The following is an 18,510-nucleotide window of genomic DNA, read 5'->3' on the forward strand; positions in this document are numbered from 1 at the left end:
GTCATCGGCAAGGACTAGGGAGTTCTTTTTGGATAACAATTTATGGAAAAGAGCTAAGCACATGCTAAATCCTAGAGGAATACCTGGTTCAGTCTGCTTTCCAACAACCACTGTGAGACAAATTCACCTTTCAGCAGGACAATTACCTACAAGGCCAAATATACAGCATTACCAAGACAACACTGAATGTTCCTGAGTGGCCTAGTTGCAGTTTTGACTTAAAACAAGACACAACTAACTTGACTGAGCTTGAAGAATATAAATTAATAAAAACAGGTAAATATTGTACAATCCAGGAGTGCAAGGCTCTTCGAGTTACCCAAAAAGACTCACAGCTGTGATCTCTGCCAAATGTGATTCTAACATATTGACTCAGGTGGTTGAATACTTATCTAATCAAAACATATTAGTGTTTATTTTCAAATGTTTTATGTTAGCATTTTTCTTCCACTTTGACATTAAGAGTATTTTGAGTAGATCGTTGATAAAAAATTATAATTAAATCAATTTTAATCCCACTATGTAACAACAATGTGGAAAAAGCCAAGTGGCGTGAATACTTTCTTTCTGAAGTGAATCTTTCTGTAAGTGAATCTTTAAGTTATTTGAAGTCTTATAAACCAGTGGTTCCCAAACTTTGTGTGTGTGTTTTTAAAGGAACTCCTTCCGGCTTTCAACTTACTCCTGAAAGTTGTTATAGTAGAATGCAAAATATGCCGTTTCGAAATTTGGTAGTGCATCAGCAGTTTTCCTCTTGTCATGTCAGTCATTGCAGACCTTAGAGAGCTATTGCTGCAACATTTTATCAACCAACAAGAGGGGAGTGAACAGGTCTTGTGCCCATAGAAATTACGTGGCGCGCGCTTACAGGATGTTCTCTAATGCCTGAGTGAAGAAGGTTGGGAACCCCTGCTCTAAACTGCTGTATGGCTTTAAAATCAAATTCTTAACTCATTTGGATAGTTCCAAGACAACTTACTGAAGTGGTCAGGAGAGGGCAGTAAATGTACATAATAACAAATCAGTATCAATGTTTATGCATGTATTAAAAGTGGTAACTTGTGTCTGTCTGAATGTGGTAAATTAATTACTTATACATTTGGTGTGTATCTCATTAACAAACCTTTTACTGAGCTGTAGCCAGTCTTATAGCCATGCTAACATTTATGTGAAGATATAGGAAAAAAACAGACTTACAACTAACAATGATTCACTCTCTTATTACTTCTTTAACATCTGCTAAACACGTGTATGTGACCAATAACATTTTATGAAAATGGTATCACTTACAAATAATTGTGATTGAGGTGTTCTTGTGAAATCAATAACGTCAGACTATGATAAAATGCACATTGATATTTGACACAATTGGTTCATTGTAGCCTAATCTCTCTTCATAGTGTACCTGGTTTTCACCTCGCACCTTGATAAGGGACTAATTGAAATGTAACAATTCCCATTATCATCATTGTTGACACATTTCAAAGCAGTGCATTAAATCGCGTCCTGTCCTGAAGGTTCAGCAGTGCACAGGTATGCACCATGCGTGCCTTGGCAAACAACTCCCCTTTTCGTGGTTGAGTCATCCTTCTCCTACCTTACTTCTAATCACAGTTTTCCTTTCAATCACTTCCATTCCAGTGGGGAATACGGGAATAGTTAGGCAGTTTTCAGGAGTCGGCTTTTGAACCAAATTATTGAAAATGTAAGTACATTTCCTTTTAATGTGCTTTAATTTTACACACAGCATATGTACGCAAACTGTTTTCCGACTTGTTGTCCAGTTGAAGTGAACATTTAGTTCACTGTTTATAGCCCAAATACTTTATATATTTTTATCACGAAACGTAACCTATGCCGAGTGTAATTTATTTTGTTGTAATTCCCTGTCCACTATCCTTTACTAGGAGAACCAAGTTTGTATTGAAGTAGAAAAAGCTTGTTGCGTAATGCCCTTTAATTATAATTTTTTTGGACCATCTTCATTTTAGTTGACCCAGTAACCATGGCTATTGGAACCATGTGGGGGTCGTGTAGACGTGTTCGGTTTTAAATGGTTTCTTGAAAGTGACGGAGGCTGTTTCAATTGTTATACGGTCTTTATGCTTCGTGTAAGCTACCAGGGGAGATAATGGACACTTGATTGACGCGGAATGAATCATTTCCTGTTTAACGCCTATGTCAGTATTTTGTTGAAATGTTTAGACTTTGTTTTTTGTGTCTACCTTTGCCTCGCTGTATACTTAATCATTTGGCCATATAGATATTGAGGTTTGAGTCTTATAATCATTCACAGTCTTGGGTATAATACATTATGCCCCTGTTTTATTATAACATTTATTGCGTGTTGTATATAAAGAATTCCCTAAGATAATAAATATCGTGGCAGCTTTTCCACAAAACAACCTGCCTTGCATGCTATAGACCGGAGATTGGAATTTCATTCCGTTATAACCTCATCCCACATGTCTCTATGTGCATTGCATTGGGATTCAAAAGGTTTCCGGAAAATAAACACATTGTTATCATTTACTCCTTCTACACACAGTTGCATCAGCCAATTTTAAATTACCCTTGCTTTTTTCTCTCTCAAGTAATCATTGCCTGAACTGAGATTTGCAGTCAGTCACTCTAATGATGTGGGAGTTTCACAAACCGCTTTAGTCACAGGAAGCTCCCTAGACTCTGTATAGCAAGAGTCGTATGTCATACTAGTCTTGCATTGGACACAGTGTATGGGATCTGGGATCAAGGTGACGTCAACAGGATCATGTCATACCTGAGTCATTCCACCAACTGGCCTCTAGCTGAAGGAGCCAAAATGGCTCCAAGGACATGGTCAACCAAAGTAACATTTGGTTGGAGAAACATTAGAGATTGTGCACCAGCTATTGTTAAGGAAGTCTCAAGGTTCTGCTCGCCTGAGTTAGAATACCTCATGATAAGCTGTAAGCCATACTATTTACCAAGAGTTGTCATCTAATATTAGCAGTCTATTTACCACAAATAACCGTTGCTAGCACTAAGACCGCACTCAATGAGCTGTATAGGGCCATAAGCAAAAAAGATAATCTGTGTAACAAGAGGCTAAAAAACTATTGATCACCTTAACTCCACACAGAGACACATACAAAGCTCTCCCATGCCCTCAATTTGTCAAATCTGACCTTAACACTATCCTTCTGATTCCTGCTTACAAGCAGAAACTCAAACCGGAAGTACCAGTGACACGCTCAATACACAAGTGGGCGGATGCTGAGCTACAGGACTTTTTTGCAAGCACAGACTTGAACATGTTCCGGGATTCATCCGATGGCATTGATGAGTTTACCACATCAGTCACCGGCTTCGTTAACCTTTCTGGCACAGGCGTTCCGCTAGCAACCCAGCTACACAACATCCGGTGAAATTGCAGAGCGCGAAATTCAAAATACAGAAATAATTAACATTCATGAAAATACAAGTGTCATACATCAAAATGAAGCTTAATTTCTTGTTAATCCAGCCGCTGTGTCAGATTTTAAAAAGGCTTTACGGCGAAAGCACACCATGCGATTATCTGAAGACAGCGCCCCGCATACAAAAGCATGAAAAACATATTTCAACCAGGCAGGTGCGCCACGAAAGTCAGAAATAGCGATATCATAAATGCCTTTGAAGATCTTCTTCTGTTGGCACTCCAAAAGGTCCCAGCTACATCACAAATGGTCCTTTTGTTCGATGAAGTCCTTCTTTATAACCCCAAAAAGTCAGTTTAGCTGGCGCGCTTCATTCAATAATCCACCGGTTTCCCTCCTTCAAAATGCATACAAAATGAATCCCAAACATTACCAATAAGCTTCACCAAACATGTCAAACAACGTTTATAATCAAACCTCCGGTACCCTAATATGTAAATAAACGATCAAATTTAAGACGGAGAATCGTTATTGTCTATACCGGAGATAAACAACAAAGAACGCCCTCTCACCCACGTGCATGAAAACACTACAGCAAAAATGGGAGCCACTTAGAAAAACTACAAATTCTAGCATTTTTCCAAAAACAAGCCTGAAACTCTTTCTAAAGACTGACATCTAGTGGAAGCCCTAGGAACTGCAATCTGGGAGGATTTCGCCTCATAATAAACATGGCAGCCATTGGAAACGGTAGTAGGCTGAAAATATATATTTTTTTTATGGTTTTTCCTCAGGGTTTCGCCTGCCATATCAGTTCTGTTATACTCACAGACATTATTTTAACAGTTTTAGAAACGTATATTATTTTAACAATTTTAGAGTGTTTTCTATCCAAATATATCTACCAATGCATATCCTAGGTTCTGGGCCTGAGTAACAGGCAGTTTACTTTGGGCATGCTTTTCACCTGGATGTCAAAATACTGCCCCCTAGCCCAAAGAGGTTAACCCTTCTAGCTTAGGGGTTCCGCTAGCAGAACACCTCAACAACATTCCACTGAAAAGGCAGCGCGCAAAATTAAAAAATATTTTTTAGAAATATGTAACTTTCACACATTAACAAGTCCAATACAGCAAATGAAAGATAAACATCTTGTTAATCTACCCATCGTGTCCAATTTCAAAAATGCTTTACAGCTAAAGCACAACATATGATTGTTAGATCACCGCCAAGTCGAAAAAACACACAGCCATTTTTCCAGCCAAAGATAGGAGTCACAAAAAGCAGAAATATAGATAAAATTAATCACTAACCTTTGATCTTCATCATGACACTCATAGGACATCATGTTACACAATACATGTATGTTTTGTTCGATAATGTGCATATTTATATCCAAAAATCTCAGTTTACATTGGCGCCTTTGTGCAGTAATGTTTTGATTCCAAAACATCTGGTGATTTTGCAGAAATACTAATAATAAACATTGATAAAAGATACTAGTGTTATTCACAGAATTAAAGATAGACTTCTCCTTAATGCAACCGCTGTGTCAGATTTCAAAAAAACTTTATGGAAAAAGCATAATCTGAGAACGGCGTTCAGAACCCAAAACAGCCAGAGGAATAGCTGCCATTTTGGAACAACACCATAAATATTCACTTACCTTTGATCTTCATCAGAAGGCACTCCCAGGAATCCCAGTTCGACAATAAATGACTGATTTGTTCCATAAAGTTCCATCATTTATGTCCAAATAGACACTTGTTGTTAGCGTGTTCAGCCCAGTAATCCATCTTCACGAGGCGCAAGCATTTCATCCAGACAAAAACTCGAAAAGTTCTGTTACAGTCTTTTAGAAACATGTCAAACGATGTATGGAATCAATCATTAGGATGTTTTTAACATAAAACATCAATAATATTCCAACCGGAGAATTCCTTCGTCTTCAGAAAAAGCACTGGAACGTGAGGTAACTGTCGGGAGCATGCGTCATGAAACCGAGGCACTATGCTAGACCTCTGACTCAGAGGTCTCATGAGGCCCTCCTTTATAGTAGAATCCTCATTCAAGTTTCAAAAGACAGTTGACATCTAGTGGAAGCCCTAGGAAGTGCAACCTCATCCATATCTTAATATGTTCTCAGTAGGCCAAGCTTTGAAAAACTACAAACCTCAGATGTCCCACTTCCTGGTTGGATTTTTCTCAGGTTTTCGCCTGCCATTTGAGTTCTGTTATACTCACAGACATCATTCAAACAGTTTTAGAAACTTCAGAGTGTTTTCTATCCAATACTAATAATAATATGCATATATTAGCATCTGGGACAGAGTAGGAGGCAGTTCACTCTGGGCACGCTATTCATCCAAAAGTGAAAATGCTGCCCCTATCCCAAGAAGGTTAAACAGGTTTACATTAAAAAGTCTGCAGGGCCAGACAGGTTACCAGGAAGCGTACTCTGAGAATGCGCTGTCCAGCTGGCAAGTATTTTCAGTCACTACCCAATCTGTAATACCTACATGTTTCAAGCAGACCACCATAGTTCCTGTGCCCATGAACACCAAGGTAACCTGTCTAAATGGCTATTGCCCCGTAGCACTCACATCTGTAGTCATAAAATGCTTTGCTCACATCAACACCACCATCAGCCCAGACACCCTGGACCCACTCCATTTTGCATACCGCCACAACAGATTCACAGATGACGCAATCTCTATTGACCTCCACACTGCCCTTTCCCACCTGGACTAAAGGAACACTTAAGTCACTACAGCTTAGTGTTCAACACCATAGTGCCCTCCAAGTCATCACTAAGCTAAGGACCTTGGGACTGAACACCGTCCTCTGCAACTGGATCCTGGATTTCCTGCTTAGTCCCTTCCTGTACTCCCTGTTCACCCAAAACTGTGTGGCCGTGTTAGTTAGCCGACGACACAATGGTGGTAAGCCTGATCACCGACGACGATGAGACAGCCTATAGGGATGAAGTCAGAGACCTGGCAGTGTGGTGCCAGGACAACAACTTCTCCCTCAATGTCAGTAAGACAAAGGAGCTGATCGTGGACTATTGGAAACGGAGGGCTAAATGCACCATCATTCACATTGACAGGGCTGTAGTGGAGCGGGTTGAGCGCTTCAAGTTCCTCTGTGTCCACATCATTACGGCTCTATCATGGAGGGCACAGTTTCTCTTTCCATTCCTGGAGGCTGAAAAGATTTTTCATGGGTCCTGAGATCCTCAAGGTTCTACAGCTGCACTATATAGGGCATCTTGACTGGCTGCATCACCGCTTGGTATGGCATCTGCTTGGCTTCCAACAGCAAGGCGCTACAGAGGGTAGTGCTTACGGCCCAGTACATAACTGGGGCCGAGCTCCCTGCCAGGACCTCTATACCAGGTGGTGTCAAAATGAACACTATATAGTCAATAGGGTGCTGTTTAGGACACAACCTGAGAGTTAGATAGTCAGTCTGAATCCACTCTGGTTTGAAACCCTGGTGAGGCTGTACTGACAGGGAGTAACTGGAGGGAATGGCTCATAGTAACAGGAAAGAGTGGTCCACTCCATTGTTTACTGTGCAAATTCACAGGGAATTTGGTTTGACCCCCTTGATTTTGTGTCACATGGACTTTTTCATGGTTTAAGGGTTAAGTGGGGTGTTGAAAGTGTAATCGTCTCTTAGTGGTGGATGGATCCATTCATTTTGTCTAAAATTAGATATTCTAATTTTCATGAAAAGCAACAATTTACTACTATTAAACAGGATTATTCTCTGTAGTATAGTGAGACCGTATAGAAGTTTTGTAAAAAAAATAAATAAATTGCATGACTTTTAAAATTGCTGACTTTTAAAATGAATTTCCATGTAAATGGACAATAAAATTGATCTTTGAAGAAAATGAACGTGTTTAATTTTGCAGGGCATCGTGAAACTAGACATTTTCCTGTTCCCTCACCCCTGTAAACCACCAGACTCACAGACATGGAGGGTAAAGAAGAGATCAGTGACACAGACAGTGGTATCATTCTCCACTCTGGTAAGCACCAAATACATTTATCAACTTCCATGACACTAACATTTATTCACTATAATGGGACACCTATAGTGAGAGATTAGTCCCAAAAATGTCTAACTTGACATGTCATGGGTTTTGTCTTAAAAACCTATTTGTGTTCCAGTTATAATGAAGTAGTAAGCAAGCAAGCTGGTGCTCCATTTCTAAGAAGATGCCGTGGCCACTACCAATGGTTTCTATAAACCAGTAGCTGAGCTATTGCTGGTCACATTCTTCACTGCAGATGTTATTTAGTCTTTTACCCACAATGGAGATTATCCATCCAGACAGAATCGGGGGTTTTTGTCATTCAGTCATTGCCATGTTTTCTATTGTTTATATTCTCCTGCATGGTTGCCATTCCGGTCGCAGTTTCTGTGTAACATCTTTATTTCCCTGTCACACCCCCGGTGGCTTTCACCGCTGTCTGTCAGTACCTGCAGGGATTGAGTTGATAATCTCTGAAAGCATGTGACACACAATGCAGCTGGCCTGGAGTCATTAGTAGCCCTGTGAATGAACTCAAGGTTTTCGTCCCAAATGGCATCCTACTCCCTATATTGTGCACTACTTTTGGCCTACCCACAGGGTTCTCGTCAAAAGTAGTGCACTATGTAGGGAGTAGGGTGCCATTTGGGATGTAGGGTGCCATTTGGGATGTAACCCAGTTGTCATTAGTCTCCGGTGGTTCTGTAGGGCAACCACATTGTTTATCACCTTGGTTTCACTCCCAGGTTGATCCTATCAGTCAATAAAACACGTAATAGTATGAGTACAGACACTCATTGTGTCTTAAGAGAAACATGTCTTGTCTAGGTGTCATCTTGGCTCACCATCTTCAACGTTACTGCTCGTGAATGGGCAGAACCTCAGGATTGGAGCAACATTTTTGGTTGCATTTGTATCGAAACCTTTTTTTGTTTGTTTTGGTCATAGTTTATTCTTTCCAGCCAGTTGGGCTATCTGCGTGATACAGCTGCAACCATATGAAATTGACAAGCAAGCATTACCAATTTGAAAACTTGGGCCAAAGAATTGTGTCCATCTATCTATAACCTCGCTGTTTTCAATCCTTAGACTTCACAGTAGCCTCTTTGTCATTGTGTGTCCCAGGCCCTGATAGTCCTGCCACCATTATGAAGGACGTGACCACTCACACCCGGGCCGTCAAGCTCAAGCACCAGTCACTGGAAGACCGACTAGAGCTCTGCCTACTGGAGCTGAAGAAGCTTTGCATCCGAGAGGCTGTGAGTACCCCTGGATATAGGACACACACGTTAGGTACAGACACATGTTACACACAGACTCACTCCACTATCAGGGTTCAGGCCATTTTCACCATGACATTAGTTGGAATTTCCCCATCAGTGAAACCATGACCGTGATGGCGAGGTGGGGGGCGTGTCTTTCATAGAGAGATGTTAATCAAGCTCTGACAAAGGCACAGAGGCCAATACGAAAGCTTAATATACTAAACTGATACTGTCAAGACAATTGTGAGTTTGTATTTTTTATTTTGAGATGTTAATGAAAAAATTGCCTGGCACTCTGAAACTACTGAGGCAATAAAGACTGCTCACAGTCTGAAATGAAAGGCTTTGGTTTGTTTTGTTGGGCTTTAAGACAAGTTGGGGCAATTTGGAGGCAGCCAATGGACCTTAAGTTTCCCTATTAGTCAACAACTAAATTATCTCTCCCATACCTGGCTTTCCGCAACTAATTCAGCCCTGACAATGTCCCTGTCTCATCCGTCATCGTTATGAGGGGCTGCTTCCCATAGTGCACTACTTTGGACCAGTGCCCTATGTAGGTAGTAGGGTGCCATTTGGGATACAGACCAGTTCTGATCATTATTTTCTGTTGAAAATTGGGCTTGGCTCTCCTGTCGGGACTTGTCTTGTCAAGGTGTGCTGCCCGGTAGGAGGCTCTGATGACACCTCTTAATGCTCTCAGGAACACGACAGTGACTCAGATCATGACCAACCGTTCTGACACTTGTCTGTGTCTGGGAGAAAAAAATAGACCTTTTTATTTAGACTGACACAAAACAAGCACAGGGTGTGTGTTATGTCTGTTCCCAAATGAAATCAATAATAATGCAATTTCTCACACTCAGGTTGAGTTTGTGTTGCTGGAAGGTAGACCAGTGAGATGAATACACTGGGCTGGTGAGGCTTTAAGAATGTGTTGTGAAAGAGTAGGAACTATAGAAAAGCAGCATTGCGTAACAAACATTTGAGAACAATTTCCATGTCCCAGCATGTAAGGCAGGTTAGATTTTTTTTAACAATATTTCAAAATGAAGGGAAAATAAAATGAGGGTTCATGGAACTTGGTAGATTTGGAGGGAATGGGGACCAATTGACTCTGAATTACTAACTAATATAATATGTATACTGAACAAATATATGAACGCAACATTTAACCTTTTATTTAACTAGGCAAGTCAATTAACAACAAATTCTTATTTACAATGACAGCCGAGGAACAGTGGGTTAACTGCCTTGTTTAGGGGCAGAATGACTGATTTTTACCTTGTCAGCTCTGGGATTCGATCTTGCAACCTTTTCAGTTACTGGCCCAACGCTCTAACCACTAGGCTACCTGCCGCCCCAGGCATGCAACATTTTCAAAGATTTTACTGAGTTATAACTCATAAGGAAATCAGTCAATTGAAATAAATTCATTCGGCCTTAATCTACGGATTCCACATGACTAGGCTGGGGTGCAGCCTTGGAGGCCACAGGCCCACCCAATTGGCAGCCAGGCCCACACACTGGGAGTGAGTTTCAATCCCACAAAAGGGCTTTATTACAGACATAAATAGTCCCCCCCCCCCCCCCCGGACAAATTCAAAAAATTACATTGGTGGCAGCTTATGGTAGAGAAATGAACATGCAACAGGTCTGGTGAACATTCCTGCAGTCAGCATGCCAATTGGACGCTCCCTCAAAACTTGACATCTGTGGCATTGGGTTGTGTGACAAAACGGCACACTTTAAAAGTGGCCTTTTATTGTCCCCAGCACAAGGTGCACCTGTGTAATGATCATGTTTCTTCATATGCCACACCTGTCAGGTGGATGGATTATCTTGGCAAATGAGAAATGCTCACTAAAAGGGATGTAAACAAATTTGTCCTCCAAATTTGAGAGAAATCAACTTTTTGTGCATTTGGAAAACTTTTTTATTTTGGCTCATGAAACATGGGAACAACACTTTATATGTTGCGTTTTATATTTTTGGATACAATTTGTATGTCTCTGCATCCAGTATGAAGGAAGATATTGGTAGTTTTGCAAGCCAATGCTAACTAGTGTTAATGCAATGACTGGAAGTCTACGATAACAGACTGCCAGTCATTGCGATAACGCTAGTTAGCAATTACCTTCAAACTGCACGCATACATAAAAATGGTATCCACGAGTTCATCGGACTCTGAGGAAGTAGAGAAAGGGATTAATTGACAATCTCGAAGTATCCCTTTAACATACAGTGCATTCGGAAAGTATTCAGACCCCTTCCCTTTTTCCACATGTTGTTACGTTACATCCTATTCTAAAATTGATTCAATTAAACATTTTCCTCATAAATCTACATACAATATTCCATAATGACAAAGCATAAATAGTTTTTTAGACATTTTTGAAAATGTATAAAAAATTAATAACTAAAATATCAGTATTTAGACCCTTTGCTATGAGACTCGAAATTGAGCTCAGGTGCATCCTGTTAGCATTGATCACCCTTGATGTTTCTACAACTTCATTGGCGTCCACCTGTGGTAAATTCAATTCATTGGACATGATTTGGAAAGGCACAACTCCTGGCTTTATAAGGTCCCACAGTTGACAGTGCATGTCAGAGCTAAAAGTCGAAGGAATTGTCCATATAGCTCCGAGACAGGATTGTGTCGAGACACCGATCTGGGGAAGGGTACCAAAACATTTCTGCAGCATTGAAGGTCTTCAAGAACACAGTGGCCTCCATCATTCTTGAATAGAAGAACTTTGGAACCACCAAGACTCTTACAAGAGCAGGCCGTCTGGCCAAACTGAGCAATCGGGGAGAAGGGCCTTTGGTCAGGGAGGTGACCAAGAACCCAATGATAACTCTGGCAGAGCGCCATAGTTCCTCTGTGGAGATGGGAGAACCTTCCAGAAGGACAACCACCTCTGCAGCACTCCACCAATCAGGCCTTTATGGTAGTGGCCAGACGGAAGCCACTCCTCAGTAAAAAAAGGCCCATGACAGCACGCTTGGAGTTTGCCAAAAGACACCTAAAGGACTCTGAGACCATGAGAAACAAGATTACCTGGTCTGATGAAACCAAGATTGAACTATTTGGCCTAAATGCCAATCATCCCTACGGCACCATCCCTACGGTGAAACATGGTGGTGGCAGCATCCTGCTGTGGGGATGTTTTTCAGCTGCAGGGACTTGGAGAATTGTCAGGATTGAAGGAAAGATGAACGGAGCAAAGTACAGAGAGATCCTTGATGAAAACCTGCTCCAGAGCGTCCAGGACCTCGGACTGGGGTGAAGGTTCACCTTCCAATAGGAGAAGGACCTGAAGCACACAACCAAGACAACGCAGGAGTGGTTTCGGGAGAAGTCTCTGATTGTCCTTGAGCAGCCCAGCCAGAGCCCGGATTTGAACATCTCTGGAGAGACCTGAAAATAGCTGTGCAGCTACACTCCCCATCCAACCTGACGGAACTTGAGAGGATCTGCAGAGAAGAATGGGAGAAACTCCCAAATACAGGTGTGCCAAGCTTGTAGCGTCATACCCAAGTAGAATCAACGAAGTATATGAGAGTTAAGAGTATGAATAGTTATGTAAATGTGATGTTTCAGTTTGATTTTTTTAATTGCAAAAAAATCTAAGACCTTTTTTGTTTTGATTAGGGGGTATTGTGTGTAGATTGATGAGCGGGAATGTTTGTTTAATCCATTTCAGAATAAGGCTGTAACGTAAATAAAATTGAAAGTCAAGGTGTCTGAATGCTTTCTGAATGAACTGTACATTTATTTTTGTTGCTTTGCGTTAACAGAATATGATTCCTCATATTTTAACCATCTTACATCTGGTGTCTTTTTTCCATGTCATATAGGAGCTGACTGGTCGGCTGTCTGCAGACTACCCTTTGCTGCCTGGGGAGAAGCCACCTCAAATCCGCCAACGAATCGGAGCTGCCTTCAAACTAGAAGAGCAGAGCATCCCACAGGGAGCAGTGGTAAAGAGCCTGACAGGGTTTGGGCATGGACAATATTGTAATTTACACTGACTATCCCTTTAACAGTAATTGTAAAAGCCACACACACAGGTGTACTTAGTACTGAAGGCCACTCCCGTGGTTCCCCTTGGAGAAATATTATGTTTCTCAATTCAAGCCATCGTCCTACCTTCCTTGCCACCAACCATCAATAATCAAGCTTCTTTCATCGTAAGAGCCAGGAAGAGATCTTTCATGTTCAGCCACTCATGTTTGCCCAACCTCCTTTTGTCACATCCTGTAGAACTCTGAGCTGAACTCTGTGGAAGCTGAGCTATCCCTGCAGTTGCAGATACACAAAGCGGTCCAAAGACTGTGCTGTGAGGAACACCAGAGCAAGGCGGTGAAGAGAAGCCGGTTACAGCAGTGCAAGCGTGAGGAGAAGAAAGTCAAACAATTGCAGGACACAGCGTTTCAGCTGCGCCTACAGCACGGGCGGTCTTCACCACGGCCAGACTGCACCAGCACACAGAGAGGTGAGCGCCGCCCTGCTGGCCAACTGATAAAATAACATTGAAATCTTTCCTCTCTGACCTGAGAGGAATAGAATTCCAGTGCCCTTCCCATGGATTAATATGGTTGTTCGCTATGCTTTTGTTTTCAGATCAGGGCACTTCTGATGATAGCTCTCTGTCGGATTCGGCACTGCTCGACGAAGGTTAGAGTCACTGAGCAAAAATTTGGCTTGTAAAAGTTATGTAAAAGTTATATTGATAAGCATGTTATGACAGTACCACCAAAGTACCTAATAACACTGAATTAAATTGTATCTTTACTTTTCTCCAGTAGAGGTGATTAGTCAGTCATCTCAACCATCCGTGGAGCTCCCTCACCTAGGAGGACCAGTAGATCCTCCCCAGCCTCCCCTTGACCCCTCACACCTCCCTGGGCCTAGCCCCCACGAGTCTCCCACTACTACTCCAACCCTGGAGGAGCTACAGTCCCTTTTCAACACCAGCCTGGAATTGGAGCCCCCTCCCATCGAGCACTCGCCCTGGACAGAGTCCAGTCTGGACCAGCCTTACCAGAAGACCAAGAAGAAGTCACACTCTGGTAGCAGAAAGTCAAGGTAAAGGCCAAGGGAGAACCCACTGTGCCTCCTGTAATTTTATATGAACACTACCCTTGAATTTATTGTACAGGAAAGCCCAAGAATAGCTATAATTTAAGCTTCACAGGTTGGTGAAAGCTCTCTTAAACACAAGTCATTATGGCTTGGTAATTGTTTCCATGTAGCCTAATATAAGATTAACTTGGCTTTTTGAATTCATGCAGCTCCATAGTTGAACCCAAATAGATCTACCTTTATGAGAAACCACAAGATCAGGAATCTGCTTTGACAGCACTTATATGAAACTTAAACTCCATTTGATATTTGAAAAATGAGAGTTCCTTTTCAAGTGGTTTTGCTCAAGTTGGCATTAATACGTACCTTGTTATTTTGGGGAGGAAATTACTTGGGAACATTCTGATTCAAGTTGTGACTTGTCTTTAAGTGAAAGCTCGAATAGACTGATACAAGGGCACATGGAACAGGTTCAAGCGTGCAAAGTACACGCACTCATTTGGCCAACTCATGGCTCTTCTCTGAATAAAAACATCTTTGGGGTTTAGTCATTAACCCAGTTCTCTCTCCTTCCTGTCCATGTTGTTACCTTTCTGCAGTAGTCCAGCCACGACCCCTGTATTGCCTCCTGTGGACGCCTGTTGTAGAGACACGGCCCTGACACTGCAGTTCTCCTCCCATCTCAAACTGAGCTACACCCAGTCCAACAGCGCCCCATCCACCCCGGAGATGCACCTTCGCCGCCAGCTCTCTCTCAGGTCATCAAATTCAAATGTTTTACATTTTGGTAGTTGTTCTTCGAGCGACTTAGTCAGTGCATTCAACTAAGGTAAGTAAGACATCCACATCTCACAGTCACACAACACCACTGTCCAACATTTGTATATCTCATTCACACTGTCCCCACACCGCTTGAATCTTGAGACTGTATCTTAGAAATTAGTGTTGAGTTTGTACTGTTTTGGCCTTGTTTTTAATGCTTCTATGTAATATTTTAGACTTCCCAACAGTGAGCCTCCGTTGAACCTGGATAAGGATCGAGGACGTACCCGTGTTCCCAGGAGGCTACTAACGGATTACGTGGTAACGTCTCCCGGCGAGTCCCCTGTCCTGAGGGCAGGCTACGGAAATCCCATATACCATTCCAGCTCTGAGACTGAGGACAGTAACTCTGAACACTCTGCCCCATCCTACACCAGTTCACCATGTCGTGAGATGCCTTGTGACCTGCCCAGGCAGTCTCAGCTCACCTATAAGTACCAACACTCCAGCCCCAATGACAATCATCGACCAATGGCCTACCCCCCAGGCCCCGGCTTCTACCAGAACCCCCAGCACCAGTCCAACCCCAGCTTCCACAGGGGTTACTATGACGACAGGATGGTCTACCCTTCAGAGATGGACATAACCAGGCTGTATCATGGCACCCCGCTCCCCTGTCACCCCAGCCAGTATGAACACTGGTACGAGGAGGCCCCTTTGCACCCCCAGCGGGCTCTCAGGTCCCTGCCCCCTCACATCAGACTGTCCCGCGCCCCTTCGCTCCGGGAGTACCCTCACCACCCATCCAGAGGCCTCCCCCAGCAGGTGGTAAACGAAGAGCTCAAGTCGTGGCACCAGCGCAAACAGTTCAGACCTCGCTCCCTGGACAGACAGGGCGCGGCCAGGGTGAGGAGTGTACAGTCACCTCTCACCCAGCACAACAAGTACCATGAACAGGTAAACTGCCACAATGGCACTTCACTCTCTAAATGACTATAGTTGCTCAATATGAAGTTACTGTCTTTGCAGAAGTACTGTTAGCACCAGGCAGGTTCCCTGTAACTGAATATCACTGGATTATATTACTGTCAGGTCGGTGTCAGTCGGTGCACCGCAGGCTTTTAGAGAAGGGGATTTCTAATCAGTTAAGATGGATGATATGGAGGTGCTGTGTCCAGACCTGTCTGCAAGTTCCATCGAATCAACAGAACTCTTTTAAAAAGTTTTAGTCGTATATTAATGCAGTCTTTACATGTTAGCTTACTTTGCCAAACTCACACAGTTCAATAGAACACAATCAAAATGGTTTAATCCATTTTAGAATAAGGCTGTAACGTCACAAAATGTGGAAAAAGTCAAGGGGTATGAGTGCATTCCGAATGCACTATCTTTTTGAGTTCAGATACAGTTAAAGAAAATCTATGGAGGCAGGTGGTGAGTCAATGTGATTTTTAAGACCTTGAAATTATTATAATATGAGAGGCAGTGGGTATCCTGAGTTTTATTTTTAATTTTTAATTTTTTTTTATTCTCCCCCCAGAGGGTAAGGTGTGGGAATGTTCATGCATGAGAGGAAGACCCAGGTGCCACATTCCTGTATCGTTTTACTGTCTACCCTTCAGCGAGGATTTATATTGCCAGCTGTTGAAAAAGCATGGGCAGCTGTAGTACAGTACTGTACAGTACTGGATCAAATATTTTGCAGCAGTAGTAGTAGTAATAGCAGCAGTAGCAGCAATTCTTAATTTCAGGGGATGGTCTGATCACAGCAAGTAAAGGAGGTTTGAGAGACGTTCAGACAGCTGCAGTGTGGGAGTGAACATACTGTACGTGTGGCCCTCCCATCGTCAACCTCACCCCTGAATCATACAGTGTCACGCTGAGTCACATTGTGGCTCACTGTAGAGAAAAATGACACACCCTTGTGGATCAGCTGCTAAAACCTAAAAGCCAAGCTTTTTCAGACACTGGCTGTTTTGAACTCTTATGACCTCGTTATGGAGCTCTCAATGGTGAGGTTATACCACAGTGCTATGTACTGCACTTCCTTTAACATATTTGTATATCCAACTTCCTGGTGTTGTGAGAACTGAGTAATACAGCAGCTGAGCCCTTGGTGTCTGCTGTAGGGCAGTATACTCACTCCTGGCCCTGAAGGGTTGCAGGGAACCACCAGTAGAAACATCATTGCAATTATCTACTTTGTTGCCTTCTCTCCATACTATGAACTTCCAATAATGTTATTTCTTGTGATATTTAAAAGCCTATCTCTATTAGTAATGACTTGAAAAAACAGACATTGAAATAAATGTTCCCTGTTTTTGTCGTCCCATCTGCAGGCTCCCCAGAGACGTGTCATCCAGAGGGCAGCGGACGGGTCCCCAGTGCAGTGGTTTGTGGATGATGACTCTGAGATCGTCAGTCAGGTGTAGGACTAGTGAGAGGGCCCCCTGTGCCACCCTCTCTCTGGAAAGCTCTGACCTCCCCCGGCCCACAGAGCCCTATTTATTCATTAATTTATTACATCACTGGACTTGGTGCTGATATGAGATGAGAGAGAGCGAGAGACTGGGCATAGTATCAAAGAGGACCTGAGGCTTTATATTATTGACTTCAACATGTTACCAGGGCAACACGAAAGTCAATTAAAGGCACAAAGCAACAGACCACAACGTTCCCCTGGTGCCTCCCTTTTTACTGTGAAAGAGCCGCTGTGTTGAACATTCTTTCATGGTTAGTTTGTTAGCTGTTTTTTTGTACGAATCTATTGATGTGTTAAGTACTATCAAAAATGTTTCTAAAATATATTTAGATATTGATTTTCTAAAAGGAAAAAGTTTCTCTTTATAAATCAATACATAATTAAATAAAGATTTATAATGTTAATCCTATCAGTGTCATTCTGTTAAACTTCACTTTCTTCAGAGTTGGGAATTCAGTTCCAATGGGAAGTTTCTGAGTGGTGATATGCATAGGATCAGAATAAGTACCAATATTATTATCATTGGTTACACATAATTTTGTCATCATTTGACCATTCAGCATTAACGGTGCACTATCTTTTATCAATTTACTAGTCTCTCCCTGACAGACATTTGCAGCAAAAAGCTCTTTGACAGGCAACCAAGTTCAAGTTACTGCCGGTTGCATTCATGGCTCATGATTGCCCCCTGCTTTTGGACATGAATTATGCCCATGATAAACCCTTAATTTATAATGCATTATAATACACTTTCTGTATATAGATAATTGGTACTTGAAAGTTGGACTTTATTTAACCATGGATGTCACATTGAACAATACATACTACAAAACAACTTAAATCCTAAATTGGGGGGGGATTTTAAGAATCCCCCCAATAAGTTGTTTTTGGGATTACCATGCTATTTCAATGTCAACACATTGTTATGCAGCATAATTAAACATTTGATTTCCAATTTTGGGATGAAGTTGGCAAAACATTGCAATGGCCAATTGGAAAGCCAATTGTCATTAAACGTGTCAAAAATCTTAGGAATATGTGGGACAAGAATATAACATACATTGTTGCTAGTGACAAGGTGAAATTAAACAAAATGGTACAAACAGAATGTAAATGAGGCTCAGGTACAAAACCTGTGGAGAATTTCAATAAGGGAACGTTAACTGCTCAGAGGAGCCACAGACTGCCAACTTAATATGCAAAATGTACACACTTGAGGATAAAGAACCTGTTTCTGATCTTCATCCTGATATGGAGTGTCAGTGGTGCAGCTCAATCAAATCTCAGACACCCAAGATATTGGGAATGAATACTACCACTTAGAGACACAGTCGTAGTAGAGGTTTATCAGATGAGGAAATTGTGTAAACTATGAAAACTGAATCAAATGAACAGCATGTAATTGGAGAGATTGACATCGAAATAAGCGAGGACACACTGAAGGATCTACAGACCCTACTGAGTATTCA

The 18,510-nt window shown here is 42.0% G+C and overlaps 1 protein-coding gene across 4 annotated transcripts in view; it reads left to right on the forward strand.

Moving 5' to 3' along the window:
• Positions 1-17,445, forward strand: part of LOC139370973 (innate immunity activator b) — a 51,518-nt gene extending 34,073 nt beyond the window's left edge. The window contains exons 1-10 of one of the 4 annotated variants that reach the window (XM_071110911.1): positions 1,616-1,705; positions 7,321-7,437; positions 8,569-8,702; positions 12,570-12,692; positions 12,976-13,207; positions 13,336-13,389; positions 13,518-13,800; positions 14,397-14,555; positions 14,796-15,516; positions 16,899-17,445. In XM_071110911.1, the coding sequence (XP_070967012.1) occupies positions 7,383-7,437; positions 8,569-8,702; positions 12,570-12,692; positions 12,976-13,207; positions 13,336-13,389; positions 13,518-13,800; positions 14,397-14,555; positions 14,796-15,516; positions 16,899-16,991 (1,854 nt within the window). In that variant the 5' untranslated portion in view covers positions 1,616-1,705; positions 7,321-7,382 and the 3' untranslated portion in view covers positions 16,992-17,445. Of the gene's footprint in view, positions 1-1,615; positions 1,706-7,320; positions 7,438-8,568; positions 8,703-12,569; positions 12,693-12,975; positions 13,208-13,335; positions 13,390-13,517; positions 13,801-14,396; positions 14,556-14,795; positions 15,517-16,898 lie in introns of those variants that run through there. The other 3 variants (XM_071110913.1, XM_071110912.1, XM_071110914.1) reach the window with 3 other exon arrangements.
• Positions 17,446-18,510: the final 1,065 nt, after the last annotated feature.

Source organism: Oncorhynchus clarkii, chromosome 17 (assembly GCF_045791955.1).
Source record: "Oncorhynchus clarkii lewisi isolate Uvic-CL-2024 chromosome 17, UVic_Ocla_1.0, whole genome shotgun sequence".
Classification (NCBI taxonomy): Eukaryota; Metazoa; Chordata; class Actinopteri; order Salmoniformes; family Salmonidae; genus Oncorhynchus; species Oncorhynchus clarkii.